Source organism: Humulus lupulus, chromosome X (genome assembly GCF_963169125.1).
Source record: "Humulus lupulus chromosome X, drHumLupu1.1, whole genome shotgun sequence".
Classification (NCBI taxonomy): Eukaryota; Viridiplantae; Streptophyta; class Magnoliopsida; order Rosales; family Cannabaceae; genus Humulus; species Humulus lupulus.
The window spans coordinates 111,516,516-111,533,030 of NC_084802.1; the positions used below are offsets into that span (position 1 = coordinate 111,516,516).

At 31.7% G+C, this 16,515-nt stretch overlaps 1 protein-coding gene across 1 annotated transcript; it reads left to right on the forward strand.

Moving 5' to 3' along the window:
- Nucleotides 1–15,404: 15,404 nt before the first annotated feature.
- LOC133806158 (uncharacterized) lies at nucleotides 15,405–16,049 on the forward strand. Its single transcript, XM_062244283.1, has 2 exons — nucleotides 15,405–15,542; nucleotides 15,771–16,049. The coding sequence occupies exons 1-2, from the start codon at nucleotides 15,405–15,407 to the stop codon at nucleotides 16,047–16,049; spliced, it is 417 nt and encodes a 138-aa protein (XP_062100267.1).
- The last annotated feature ends 466 nt before the right edge of the window (nucleotides 16,050–16,515 follow it).

Consider the following 16,515-nt stretch of genomic DNA (forward strand, 5'->3'; position numbering starts at 1 on the left):
GCATCTTTTTGAACGAGTCTTCAGCCTCTGCTGAACGATAATTGAAATTATTTTCACTTAAAAAGCCATTATTTTTATTCAAGTTAAATGAGATCTTTTCTTTCCTAAACTCTATAAATAGGACCTAGAACCCACCCATTTATTCATCTATTACTCTAAGTTCAGAGGCTGCAAGTTGCTAGGTGAGTGTGAGAGTGTAAACACTTGGGTTGGGAATTATAAGCTTGATCATTATAAGCTTATCAAACACTTGGGGATGTAAGGTTTATTCACATTTCGGTTCAAGGTTTAGATTGGTCATATAAGTCTTCAAGGTATTTCCAAACTCTAGTCCATTTCTCTATTATGTTCTTTAAAAATTCTCATAGTCTTCTACTCATTCTAACCTTATTCTTATTCTTGGTTAGGAAATCCAAGTTCTTAAGCACAAGGTTTTTGGTAAGTATATTTTGATAGCATAGTTCCTGTTCACTTTCATCCCTTTTCTTCAATATACTCACCATTTTATAAATTGTTTTTAGGAGTGTTCCAAGGTCCCAAATCAGTTCTCATATCCCGGTTATTTTGGTAAGGAAAATAGGATAGGATTTATGTGTTATATGATTTTATATGTTATCTTATGATTTTATGTTATGTAATATGTTATGTTAAGTATGATTGTAGACTTGGGCATATGACCTATATGACTAACAAGCCCCAAATAGATTATGGGCATATGACTTCCTTAGCTAGCAAGACCCCACTAATCTAATGGGCATATGACTTGTTTAGTTTATGGGACCCCAAGTAATAATGGCCATTATAGTATGTATGTGAGATAAGTGTTATGGTATGTTTTTATGTTTCTTATGAAATTTATGTATATGGACTATGTGTTAGATTTTCCTTGCTGGGCATTAGGCTCATTCCTTTTATGTTTATATGTGCAGGAAAATAGCTATGGTGGGGGGAAAGGTTCGTGGATGCTTGGGGAATGTGTATTGAGGCGGAATGGATTCAAGGAGTCGAGAGTTTCGATTTTCGTGGATGAAGTCTTTGTTTTATGGTTTATGTGTATTTTTCCACACCTATTTATGTAATCTCCTTTTTATTACAATTAAGTTATGTTTTTACTTTTTAAAATAATGGGATCCCATATCCTAACTTAAATTTTATGTAAGTTTGACCTTTGTTTTTTCAAAGTTTTAATAAAGTTATGATCTTATCACTTGTAAGTGTTATTAGGAATTAGTGTTTATGTATAGTTTTCGTTAATGGTCCAAAAGTCTAGAGTAGTTGGGTCATTACATATAACCTAACAAATATGAAAATATCTATTTTGAAATTATAAATTAAATAAATAATAAATACAATTTTGATACTATATCAGTACACTGTGTCATGTGTGAATAACAGTATTCCATTTTCAAGGATATTGTATTTTTCTTTTATTTATTTAATTAAAATGAATTCTTCCACAAAATATGTTATTATCTTTTTAAGGAAAAAATCACAACCATATTTCAAAATTGAAATTTTAAATTAAAAATTCAAATTGATGATTATCATTATCATCATCTTCTAAAATTTTATAAATCAAAAACTATTTTGACTTACCAAATTTATTTTCTCACACTCAAATAAAATAATTAATTTCAATATTTTATTTATTTATATATATTTCGAAATTATATATTTAAATTAATAAACATATTTTCAAAAATTTAATAATTAATTCCAAATTAATTATTCAACCTCAATTATCATATAATTGTATATTTGACCTGAATAATAAAATTCTTCTCAAATTTCTAAATTACAGTTTTACCCTTGTATCAACTTTTACGATATGGTGTTGATAAACCCACCCTGGGGACCTATGGATCTATAATATGAAGCTCCAATAAATATTAGATTATTAATCAAAGCACTTTGATTAAATAATCATATTTATTAATCTCATGATTACTCCACTGTAAATATGAGATTGAACTCTTGATAATTATAGACATATATTTACAGAGTACTTTATTAAACAATAAATTGTCCATTGATATAATCATTACATGCAATGTTAATCCTCTATTAATTGTTCATAATTAAAAGAGAATAAAATTACCATTTTACCATGTTTACTATATCTTGTTCCTAGTGTACCATTGATTTTACTAGAGAAGGTTGTGTCACAACAAGTTTGCGACGTGAGCGCTCATGACCTTTTCAGTTCAAAAAGTCAATCTAATAGGGAACCATTATTCAATCTATAAGAATACATGAATTCTATATCTGTTAAACTATGTCCCCAACCATATATATCATTGAGTCCCCAAAATAATTGTTCTTAGCTTGATCATTCTGACAAACCTTAACGCATGAATTAAATGATCATATGACATATATAGGAGTTCATAGTAACATGAGGATTATGATCATTGTGTATATGATCATCATTTGATGTGTTTAATTAATACTATGAAACAATGTTTAAACAACTATTAACAAATCACATCTGGTCCAGTTCTATATATCACTATATATAAAGTACCTTCAATAAAGTATATTACTACAAACCAAAGCTCCCAGTTGCTTTACCACCCAGTATATGATGACATCCGTCACACCGGCTGATGTGGAAATCCAGTCTTTCGATTCTCAAGGCAGTCCTATTTATGCTTTTGAATCTTCAGATGGACATAAGTATTGGGATGTTTGCGACTGCAAAAGTTGTCTAAGATCAGAAGAAGACCTCCCAAAGCCAAAGAAACGTCTGAGCTCGGGAAAACGACTTAAGCAGCGGCTAATTCAACGAGAAAAGGAAATAGGATTGTTAGGCCAACCCTCTGGAAAGTTTGACTATATAGTCAAATATTCTACTCCCAAAGGCTTACCTGACTCTCCTCCAGAACCAACTGGATGGAACATTGAGCTTCCGCCCATGGGCTCCCAAGAGCCTCCACTTTCGGCTCCCCAAAAGAACATTTTGCCATGCTACAAAAAGGCGGCAAAATGGATGCAACATCATGGCGAAGCTTTTCCTGCTCAAAATCAGTTCCAACAAATTCCACAAGTATGTATGATGACTACCGCTAATTATGAGTCAGATTTTCCTCCACTTAAGAAGTTTGATAAGCAAGATGACCAAGGAACAGTCTCTCACCAACCAAAAGTTCAAAACCCTACAACCAGAAATGCAGACGGGACTCTTAAAAAGATATCTCCGGCCGAAGAAGTTCTCAATTGGCAATCAGAAAACATGATTGTCCAAAACAAGGTCTTGAAACAAGTTGAGTTACAAAATACCAGAATAGAGACGGCAGTAAAACAATCCCAGAATACTGTCATTGACAAACTCACTGCAAAGATCCAACAAACTCATGAAGAACTTCTAGCTATCATCAAAGCAAACTCAGTTCCGATGCCAGTATTTCTAGCAAAAGAAGCTGAGATGAAGAGCCTCAAAACCCAATATGAATCCCTCAAGAACAGGTTCTGCCAACAAGAACCGACAACGGCACCTTCAACCAGCTACTTGGGAACTTCGTCCCCGTTCGGGATAGCTACGACGCCAGTCCCTTGGAAGTTTGCTACAATACCAAAAACCTCTCAGCCTTTTCCTATTACCGGATCTGTACAAGAAGACTCTGTTGTAAGATTGAGGCGCATGCTTGATGAAAACCAGCAACAGAAGTTAAAAAAGGGAAAGAAAAAAGAATCACCGAGCCAAATGACATATGAACCCAAACAACTTATGGTTCATCCAGCCGCAAACCCTTTGTCACAAATAATTCGTCATACAAGCACTCTCCACATCGCAGATAGTGAAATGGATTCAACGGACTCAGAGGGACAAAGTTCTTCGACTAGTTCAGACAATTCTTCGGGTGACTGGTCTGAAGAAATAAGCTCAACTTCTGAGGATTCCATACTGAGTGAATCCGGAAGCTTATCCAGTAAAACTTTGTCTAGCGATGACGATGAAACATTTCCACATCTGATGGTGCAACCAGCTGAATCAAACTCACAGACCGAACCAATTATCACAAGCGAAGACGAAAGTGGAAATGAATCAACAACACCACATGTTCCCCCAAAACGAAAAAGTAAAGGTTCAAAATTTCAAACTTTTACTTTAGATGACCTCCCTCCATCAAGATGGCGCGAAAGGTTCCAGGAGTTTCAAGCATGGCTCAGCCTAGAATCACAAAGACCGGAAGCACAGACACGAACAATTCTCCTCAGCTTTGTTTCCCGTTTTACAGGCACCCTACAAGATTGGTGGACAAGTCTGGGCGATTACAGGCAAATGACGTTCTTGCAACTTCCATCTGTCACAAATGCCCTGACCTACCTGTATATTGAATTCTGCGGACAAGATGCCCAAGTCACTGAAAGACTTCGCGCAGAATTCTTTAAACTCAAGTTTTGTTCAATGGATAAGAGAGATTTGGAAAAACATTACAAAAAGATGACTCAACGATTCTACCAAATAGGTGGAATTGATGACCCAAATCTAAAACAGGCATTCCTCTCTTCCATACCAGAACCACTAGGAGAAGAGACCTTCAGACTTCTCTCGGGAACAGGAAGAACCTTAGCTGATGCCACGATTGGAGAAATTTATCAACTAGTTCTAAAGGCGTTGGAAAAGATGTGCTCTCAGAATAAACTCGTCAGAGCCCGGATCTATGTCACTTGTATTCATAATACTAGCAAACCGTACTAGCAGTAATTAATCTAAAGATTCTATAACTTTCTTTTACTGCAAACTGTTTCAAGTTCATTATCTTAATCTCGATCCTCACATAACAAAATGAGATTACTACCACATAGAAAAACTTTCAAATTTTCTAATATTTACTTAATATTATCAACATAATATCATACATATTCACTATATATATAATAATTTAATTCAATTATTTATTTAATTTAAAATATTTGTCAACTATAGTTGCTTTAAGGGCACTATTCCCAACAAAAAGGGGAAAGTAAGGGGTGAGTTAAAAGCCCAATAAGGAAATACAACAAAATCAAAGATATGACAAGAAAGACATGTATAATATAACAATACAATTGATAACATCATCATACTCATATCTCATCATCAAAATGAAATATATTCATACATCACATTCATTCAACATAAGCATACTCTTTGTGATCATGGCACCTCTGTTGTACATGTCACATCTTGAGGTAAACAGTATAACTGGGCTGGTAATACCTCCTCTATGAGGTAAACAGGATCTCAGGTCCTTGAATAACCTCGGCGTGTCCGCCCTCTAAGCTACGTCATATCCTTAGTAACTTATTTGCTGTGTTGCGTTTAGCACGCTAGCAACCATCTCTTTTCATTCATCATACAAACACATGTAATTCATTTCACATCAAGACAAAGGAAATACATGTTGCATCACACTTGTCATAACATTTCACGATAGAATTCCATTTTCCAAATTACATGGCTTATCATCAAAACATAGCACATTATTCCTTGTAACGTACAATCTCACCATTTCATAGCATAAACATAGAAATTCTATCTAACTTCCTTACCTCATGTCCTTGCAAAGCAAAAATGAGAAAAAATTCACAATGAGCCTATAATCATAATCAAACGTCGTCTCTTAGAATCACATAAAAATACTTATGCCCAACACATATACCCCACGTGTTCATGGGTCATGCACACGTCGCACAAGTTGCAAAATAATTTCAAACATACACATTTTCACATAAAATCATAATAGAATAATACTAATTCTACCTATTAACCCTTAATGGTCACAAAGTAAAAGTCATGTGTTTGAACAATAGACATATATTTGAACGTAAAAATGCATTTGCATGCGACTTGAATACGTGGGAGCGTTCTTAAAATTTAACATTTTAAAACAGTAATTCCTAGATGCTTATTTATTGCATCTTTAAACAAAATTCAGCAAAATAATTAAATTACCATTATTTGTTTCTTTAAATCCCAAAATTTGTAAAACAAATTTTAATATATCATATTTACTTTATAAAATAATCCATTAAGCCTTTTCTAATTTCTCATAAAATAATAATTCCATTTATTATTTAAATAGCATAAAAAAATGTGACAAAATTTGTAGCTATTTAGAAATACTTCATAAGTTTCTTGTTTCTTTTAGAAAATAAATTTACTAATCTAAAAAAAACTACATGTTTTTAAATGTGGAAATTTATAAATAAAGCGAGGAAAAATCACATTTTCATATATATTGTTTAAGACTTAAATTATGAGGTGTATGACTTATTTAACTTCATTAAAATAATCATTTTATCTTAACAACCCATAGTTTCAGGAACTATTATTTTGTTTAAAAACCACAAATGAATTTAAACCATAATCTTTTTCACATTTACATAAGACTCTGCACATAAATAGTAATGTAAAAATTAAATATTTGAATTTTTAAAACACCACATTTATCATTTACATAGGGTTTAATTTATGTGATGCACTAGTATTATTTATCTCATTTAAAAAAAAATTCTTATTAGTAATCAAAAATTCCAAAAACTATTTACTCAAGCAAAATTTACAACTTGGATTAAAACTATATTTTCTTTCATAAAATATAAAAAGATCTGCATGTATTAATTTGATAAAAACACCATTAACATGTGAAAGAATATGCCCCTTTTATTTATTTAAATTCAAATACCACTTGAGGCATAACATGAGCATTTCAAAACATTATTCCAACCTTATCATCACAAAATAACAAAAAAAAAAAAAAAAAACAAAACAAAACAGAAAGCAAAATTAAAAGAAAACCATTTTTAATCATGTTTAAACAATTGCTTAGACCAAAACTTCATATACAATCATAATTTGTAAGGGACATAAAACAAATTCCCAACGGTAACAAAATAACCTATCATGTTTGTAATGAGTATATGTGACAACAAATAAAATAAAACAAAAAAAAATGACCAACATGCATTAATAACCCCTATAAGTCGAAACCCACATGAACATTAAACATGGAATACCAATAATCTCATTCACATTCACATAAACCTTAGAATGTTTCTACACCTCTTTTATGCATTTTAATATTACCATTAGCATGCAAATAAAATAAAAAACCATCCTAAATCATAAACACATGGCCGAAACTTCATGGCACCAATCATGAACACAATACCAATAAACCCATACCAAAATTCTCATATCAAGACCCCTTCCATCAACATCCATCAAAGCATGACAAAACCCAATACAGCCAAATCACAACCTTTCAACATTAACCTATATTGACCAAACCATAAAATACCACAAAAACCATAACAAGGAATGGATTCATCCAATCAACAAAGGTAGAGAAAACCATTACCTTCCTGGGTAGAAAATCCTATTACAAAAGAAAAATCCTATTTATTATCTGAAAGGGGAAAAATAATAGGGGGGGAGCTAAAAGCCCAATAAGGAAGTACAACAAAATAAAAAATAACACAAGAACGACATGTATAAGATAACAACACAATTAATAACATCATCATACTCATATTTCTTCATCAAAATGAAACATAGTCATACAACACATTCATTCAACATAAGCAAACTCTTTGTGATCATGGCACCTCTGTTGTCCATGTCACATCTTGAGGTAACTAGTATAACTGGGTAGGTAAAATCTCCTCTATGAGGTAAACAGGATCCCCAGTTCTTGAATAACCTCGGCGCGCCCGCCCTCTAAGTTACGTCATATCCTTAGTAACTTCTTTGTTGTGTTGCGTTCACCATTAACATGTAAAATAATATGCCCATTTTATTTATTTAAAATAAAATACCACTTGAGGCATAACATGAGCATTTCAAAACATTATTCCAACCTTATCATCACAAAATATCAAAAAAAAAAAAAAACAAAAACAAAACAAAACAGGAAGCACAATTAAAAGAAAACCATGTTTAAACAATTGCTTAGACCAAAACTTCATATACAATCATCATTTTTAACGGACTAAAAACAAATTCCCAACTTTAACAAAATAACCTGTCATCATTGTAATGAGTATATGTGACAACGAATAAAATAAAACAAAACAAAAAATGACCAACATGCATTAATAACCCCTATAGGCTGAAACCCACATGAACTTTAAACATGGAATACCAATAATCTCATTCACATTCATATGAACCGTAGCATGTATCTACACCTCTTTTATACATTTTTATATTACCATTAGCATGCAAATAAAAATAAAAAACCATCCTAAATCAAACACACAAGGCTGAAACTTCATGGCACCAATCATTAACACAATACCAATAAATCCATTCCAATATCCTCATATCAAGACCCCTTCCATTAACATCAATCAAAGCATGAAAAAACCCAATACAGCAAAATCACAACCTTTCATCATTAACCAATATTGACCAAACCATAAAATACCATAAAAACCATAATCAAGAATGGATTCATCCAATCAACAAAGGTAGAGAAAACCATTACCTTCCTTCGTAGAAAATCCTCTTTCAAAAGAAAAATCCTTTTTATTACCTAAAAGGGAGAAAATAATGGGGGTAACCTACAAGTCCAATAAGGAAGTACAACAAAATAAAAAATAAGACAAGAAAGACATGTATAAGATAACAACACAATGAAACATAGTCATACATCACATTCATTCAACATAAGCATGCTCTTTGTGTTCATGGCACCTCTGTTGTCCATGTCACATCTTGAGGTAACCAGTATAACTGGGTTGGTAAAACCTCCTCTATGAGGTAAACAGGATCTCAGGTCCTTGAATAACCTCGGCGCGTCCGCCCTCTGAGTTACGTCATATCCTTAGTAACTTCTTTGTTCCGTTGCGTTCACCAGTAACATGTGAAATAATATGCCCATTTTATTTATTTAAAATCAAATACCACTTGAGGAATCACTTGAGCATTTCAACACATTATTCCACCCTTATCATCACAAAATATATAAAAAAAAAACAGCAAGCACAATTAAAAGAAAACCATTTTTAATCATGTTTAAACAATTGCTTAGACCAAAATTTCATATACAATCATCATTTGTAAGGGATTCAAAACAAATTCCCAAATGTAACAAAATAACCTATCATGTTTGTAATGAGTATTTGTGACAACAAATAAAATAAAACACGAAAAATGACTAACATGCATTAATAACCCCTATAGGCCGAAACCCACATGAACATTAAACATGGAATACCAATAATCTGAATCACATTCACACGAACTGTAGCATGCTTCTACACCTCTTTTATGCATTTTAATATTACCATCAGCATGCAAATAAAATAAAAAACCATCCTAAATCATAAACACATGGCCGAAACTTCATGGCACCAATCATGAACACAATACAAATATACCCATTCCAATATTCTCAAATCAATACCCGTTCCATCAACATCTGTCAAAGCATGACAAAACCCAATACAGACAAATCACAATCTTTCATCATTAACCTATATTGACCAAACCAGAAAATACCACAAAAACCATAACCAAGAATGGATTCATCCAATCAACAAAGGTAGAGAAAACCATTACCTTTCTTGGTAGAAAATCCTATTACCAAAGAAAAATCCTATTTATTTTCTGAAAGAGAGAAAATAATGGGGGTGAGCTAAAAGCCCAATAAGGAAATGCAACAAAATAAAAGATAAGACAGAAAAACATGTATAACATAATAACACAATTCATAACAATATCTTACTCATATCTCGTCATCAAAATGAAACATAGTCATACATCACATTCATTCAACATACGCATACTCTTTGTGATCATGATACCTCTCTTGTCCATGTCACATCTTGAGGTAACCAGTATAACTGGGTTGCTAAAACTTCCTCTATGAGGTAAACAGGATCTCAGGTCCTGGAATAACCTTGGCCCATCTGCCCTTTGAGTTATGTCATATCCGTAGTAACTTCTTTTTTGCGTTGCATTCACCATTAACATGTGAAATAATATGCCCATTTTATTTATTTAAATTCAAATACCACTTGAGGCATCACTTGAGCATTTCAACACATTATTCCACCCTTATCATCACAAAATATCAAAAAAAAAAAAACACACACACACACAAGCACGAGCATAATTAAAAAAAAAACTATTTTTAATCATGTTTAAAAAATTTCTTAGACCAAAACTTCATATACAATCATCATTTGTAAGGGACTTAAAACAAATTCCCAACTGTAACAAAATAACCTATCATCTTTCTAATGAGTATATGTGACAACAAATAAAATAAAACAGAAAAAAATGACCAACATACATTAATAACCCCTATAGGTCGAAACCCACACAAACATTAAACATAGAATACCAATAATCGCATTCACATTCATATGAACCATAGTATGTTTCTACACCTCTTTTATGCATTTTAATATTACCATTAGCATGCAATTTAAAAAAAAAAAAAACCCATCCTAAATCATACACACAAGGCCGAAACTTCATGGCACCAATCATGAACACAATACCAATAAACCCATTCTAAAATCCTCATATCAAGACCCCTTCCATAAACATCCATCAAAGCATGACAAAACCCAATACAACCAAATCACAACCTTTCATCATTAACCTATATTGACCAAACCATAAAATACCATAGAAACCATAACCAAGAATGGATTCATCCAATGAACAAAGGTAGAGAAAACCATTACCTTCCTTGGTCGAAAATCCTATTACAAAAAAAAACCCCTTATTTATTACCTTAAAGGGGTAAAATAATGGGGGTGAGCTAAAAGCCCAATACGGAAGCACAACAAAATCAAAGATAGGATAAGAAAGACATGTATAACTCAACAACACAATTCATAACATCATCATAAACAAAAGAAGAGAAGAAACAATCATGAATCTTCAATTCAATAGTTTCGAAATCCCTAGGGTTTCAAAATTCCACTTGATTACCTCTAGGGTTTTGAAATCCACACAAAGAAGAGAAGAAACAACCATGAATCTTTGATTCAAGAGTAAGTAGAAACTAACAAAAACACTATAAACCATATACTTATCCTAGGGATTTTGAACCCTAGCCACCAACCTTCTAAACTTTTGCAACACAATCAACGCTATCATTACCATCATTTTTCCTTGCTTAGAATCAAGAAGAAAAGAGAAAAACAACTAGGAAAAACAAAACTACAAACCTTAACCCATACCTTAAGATCACTAGAATTGGCCTTCTCCTCTTTTCTCTTCTCCTTCATGTTTTTCTTCTCTCCCTCTCTCTTCTCTCCCTCTCTCCCTAGAACTCGATCTCTCTCTAAGCACACAGCAACCACCAAGGCAAAATGAGAACCCTCATGTTCTCTTTATTCTTATAGAGTCCCTACTGGCCGAACCCTATCTAGTGGGAAAAGGAAATGTCCCCAATTTGTTTGATTGGTTGCCTATTCCTCCTTTCCAACAATTTAGATCATTTCCCATTAAGAAATAAATTAAATAAATATACTAAACCCCTTTTCCCTTGGCTGTCCATGGCTAATAAAGGAATTTATGTTATTCTCGTAACTCTAGGGTCCTGCGACTTGGGGTTGGGTTTTGACCCGTTTCTGTTGCGTTTTAGGGAAAACATGATCAACCAAAGTTTTAGGAAATTTCATTAGCTTCTAACGAAACCAGTTTTGTTTAATTAGATATCTATAACCCAAATTATGCCCATTTTTCTAAGGCTGGGTCCAGGGTTACGACAAATCAGAAAAGGCAACTCCCTTTTTTCATCACTTGTTTCCCAATTCATATTCATGTGAACACAAAAGCTTACCCTGTTTACTATTCTCATTAATCCTCTTTTTAATTAAATAAAAATAACAAAACAAAACTAATTAATTAATAAGTGAAAAATCTAGAATAATGCATGGGAAAAATCCTTGCATGCTCACTATGCAATCATGCAAATGCACACACACAAGTGCTAAGATACATTCAACCAAAACTCATTTTACTTACAAATTAAATTAATAAAAAAATAAAACCACTAACAATTAAATTCACATAATTTCTACCAAACATTTCAAACAATTGAAAGAATTTCTAACACTTAACAATTATTAATAAAACAAAGCTCAAAATTAATTAATCTAAAAAAAATATTTGGTACGCTACAATTTGTTATTTAATAACTTATTTTGGAAACCCATTTTTCAAAATAATTAATTAACTTTATAAAAGCTCCCTTTTTAATTTGGAAAAATTGAGAAAATAATATTTTCTTTATACTAATAAAATGTGACATATTTATTTTCTTTTCCTAGAAATTATTAGATCATAAAATCACATCATTCATAATTATCAAATTTCAAACCTTTTAAGTACTAAAATTTCAGCATATGTTATATAAAAAATATGCAATAATCGTGTATAAAATTACATTGTTTCCTTGTCTTACTTTTAAAATATGAATTTGAAGATATATTTTGCTCCCTTTATAAATTATTTACAAATGACCACTTTAGAAATAACAAAATTCACCAAGCATAAAATCACATAAAAAAAATCTTTCTAACAATATTTCAACAAATTAACCAAACATGTTTCTACACTTTAGCATTTTACTATGGAAATTAGCACGTAAAACAAATCAACTAATAAAAATTGAACTATTATCAACCCTACCATATACATAACGCGGAAACCCACATAGCCTAATACGAAAAAATGTCATAGGTATATCATACAAAATAGCTTCTAAAATTAACAAGGAGCAACAAAATTTCATATTCATTTTTAAAACATTTAGGACGAAATATATGGCATGACAATGCACATTGATTTTCTCAAGAACAATACTAAACCTAGCATGTTTCTATTTAAACAAAAGCCCAAATAACAAACTAAAATACATAATCGTGGTATAAAAATTATGCATAATATCATAGATTAAGAAGAAGTGAATTCCACATGACCTATTATATGGAATTTTAACACTCTGTCATAAACACATATTTACAAACAATTTTTTTTAAAACATGTATACATGCTAGCCGAAACCACCATTAAGACAAACCCAACTAGATTACAAAATATTAATACACCACACATAGCAACCCTAGCATGCGTTCTAAGAAAACAATAACATCAAAAACTATAACAAGAACACACAACAAAGATCATGATACCTAAGGCATACCCCAACCGAAACATACATTCTCACAACAACAACCAACATAAAAGTCTAAAGAAGAATGATCTTACCCTTGTAGACGAAACCCTAAGACAAAATCTCCACAATTGCTCTTGTGAAATTCACCTAGCATCTCCATGAATTTTTAAAATCTTAGAACTAATAATAATAAGAAGAAGAAGAAATCTTGAACCTTGTTACATACCTTAGGGATTTTCGAGCCCCTCCTATTCTCTTCCTCTTTCTTTCTTTCTTTCTCTTCTTCTCTCTCTCTCTCTCTCTATGGCTCATGACTCCCTTCACTCTTTCTCTCTCTAGATGCTCGGCCACCACTTCAAATGAGCCATGAGGTTTCCATTTCTTTCCTCATAATTCCTTAGCCGAAACCCTAAGAGGAAATCACCAATTATGGCTTCAACTCCCTTCCCTTGATTCTCTCTTCCAAAAATCAAGTAAATGAATCAAAATAAAAGGAAACTTCTCTCAATTTCCTCTTCCATTTTGATCGACCACACTAGCATTCCTATTCCCTCTCAAATGTTCACAAATCTCTCATTTCATTCCTCAAATTTACTTACTCAATTTGTCAAAAGACAACTAATAACATTACCATCAATTATTTTAATATTCATTAAAAAAATTGATTTCCTTTAAATTAAATGAAGAAAATATGTCAATACATAATTAAGGAAAGTTCATCTTTCCTTGCTCTTCACTCACACGCCACTCTCTCTCTCTCTCTCTCTCTTACATATTTTGTTTCCTTTTCTATCTTGTGTGAACAAGCCTTCTAGAATTATCTCTACTTGATAGTTTTTCTATAAATAGGGAATTGACTAACATTTCCACTATTTAGTCTAGGTTCATGGCATTCTCTTGCATGCTCACCATGCATACCAAGTACTTGCCCACACACAATCAACAAGTCTATCAATGCTAACCATGCACACACATGCACACAATCAAAACTCATGCACAATAATTTACAAATAAAAATAATTAAAGATCAATTAAACAATTAAACTTAAAATAACCTAACACATAAAAAAAATAACAATAATAAATAAAAAAATTTGGTGCACTACAAGATTCAATTTTTAATCAATTTTAAATAGAATTTTTAGGGTAATTTCTTGTAGGTTATTATTATAAGCTTATGGTTTCATTAAAAGGACTTTTGGAACCTTTTGGAGGCAATTTTGGAACGTCTTGGAGGAAAAGAATACATTGGAGAACAAGGAGAAGAAGGATTGAAGCCAAATTGAACATCTAAACTAGTTTTTCTTCTCTTACTTTTCTTTTTAGTTTAATTAGTTATGAACATGAATGTTAATGGGTTAATGTTTGTGATCATGAACTAAACATATTTTCTAGAGTATTGATGGAACTATTTTATGTTATTGAATTAAAGTTTTGACATTATTCCCATGAAGTTTCTCTAATTTTGTCATGCATTACTGCTTATCTTTTTAATGCTTGATCATCATTGAATTGAGATTGAGATTTAGGATTTTACACTTGAGAGAGGTAATCTTAAATTGGACTTAAAATTATATGACATAGGAAAAGTGTGAGATTGAGAGATTCCATGATTTCTATGAATTTCATTAAAAGAACCATATCACTTAATGAATTCTTGTTTAATTAATATTGAATAGAGATATCTTGTTGATTAATTAAGAATAATATCACTTACGCTTGAGAAAGGTAGAAGATTTAAATTAGGGGTTATTGAAATTTCAAATTAGGGGAATAGATTGGGATAATTGATAAACTGAGATTTATAATTTTAAACAGGGAAACAAATATTCTAGGTTTACATTATTTGATTTTCAATTCGTTCATCGTTCTTATTTTATTCTTTTATTTATTTTGTTAAACATTATTATATTTGATTTCTATAATTAACATTAGAGGCTTAAGAGTTTACTAATTAGCAGAATTGATAAATAAATCCCTGTGGGTTCGACATCTTTTTCAATTAAAACTATATTATTACAATGACGTACACTTGCGGTAATAAAATTTGTATCAATAGCTGCACCAAAAGCTTACATTGTACAAGAGTGTGAATATTTTATGAAATTGTTGGAGAAACTTGGCATGAGAATAAGACCTTACTTGGAAACTTTTGGGTAACCAATTTGGGGAAGATCGTATGCACCCAAAAAAAGAAACACTATGATGGCCTCAAACATTGTTGAGTCTATAAACTCAGCAAACAAAGTAGTAAGGGGAATTCCAATAACTACAATGGTAGAAGGCCTACAAGGCACCATTCAAAAATGGTTATGGAACATTGGAAATGAAGATCTTGGAACTTTCACAGAAGTTTCAACAGAAGTTGAAACTGAAATGAGGACAAATGCTACTGGAAGCCTCAAATTTGAGGTAATAACTGAACACATAATCATAATTTTTTTCTTTATTAACTATTAATCAAACCAGTTACACAAAAATTTGAACAAAAATAAGTTAAAACGTACATTTCTTTGTAACTAGTTGCACCATATCATTAAAATAAAAATAAAAACCAATATAATTAACCAAAACCAGTTCTTCTAATTTTTTTTATGTAAATCTCACATAAACTCTTGTGTTCTATGTAACTTGTTATAGAAGAACCCTGTTAGAAGTGTCTTGTACTCGATTACTAAGAAACAAGGAAACTTCACGGTCAATATACATGAAAGAAAATGCAACAGCAAAAGATTCCAACAGGATGAAATACCTTGCTGCCATGCATTGATTGAAATTGTAAAAAGAAGACTTAGTTGCTACAACTACTGCTTCAAAAACTACAAAACAACTACAATGAGAGGAAAATATGAAGCAACTCTTAACCCATTGCCTAATGAGTGTGAATGGAAACTAGTAGAACATCTAGAAATAAAATAGTGCTGCCAACAATGGGAACCAAACAAGCATGATGGCCTTCAAAAAGAAGAATAAGATCAACAAATGTAGCGCACCAATTTTTTATATTATTTTATTTATTTATTAATTTTGTGCTTTGTTTTATTTTTAATTGTTAATTGTTAGAATTTTTTTTATTGTTTGAATTTTTTGATAGAAATTGTGTAAATTTAATTGTTAATTGTTTTATTTATTTATTAATTTAATTAAGTGAGAAAATGAGTATTGATTGAATGCACCAAGGTGCAAGGTAGGTAGTGATACACCTTAGCAATTGGGTGTGTGCATGTGCATGGTTGCATGGTGAGCAATCAATAGAATTTCCCACACATTATTTCCTCGTATTTGATTTATTTTATTTTATTAAAATAATTAAAAAGATAAAATAAAAGAAGAGGAAATAGAGGGTGGCGTGTTAACTATAGTGGGAATGGGAGATTTCCTTTCC

Bases quoted from the DNA above. Each gene is read 5' to 3' on its own strand.
- LOC133806158 (XM_062244283.1), top strand. From the start codon at position 15,405: ATGGTAGAAGGCCTACAAGGCACCATTCAAAAATGGTTATGGAACATT. The intron at 15,543-15,770 runs GTAATAACTGAA...AACTTGTTATAG, and splicing joins CTGGAAGCCTCAAATTTGAG to AAGAACCCTGTTAGAAGTGT.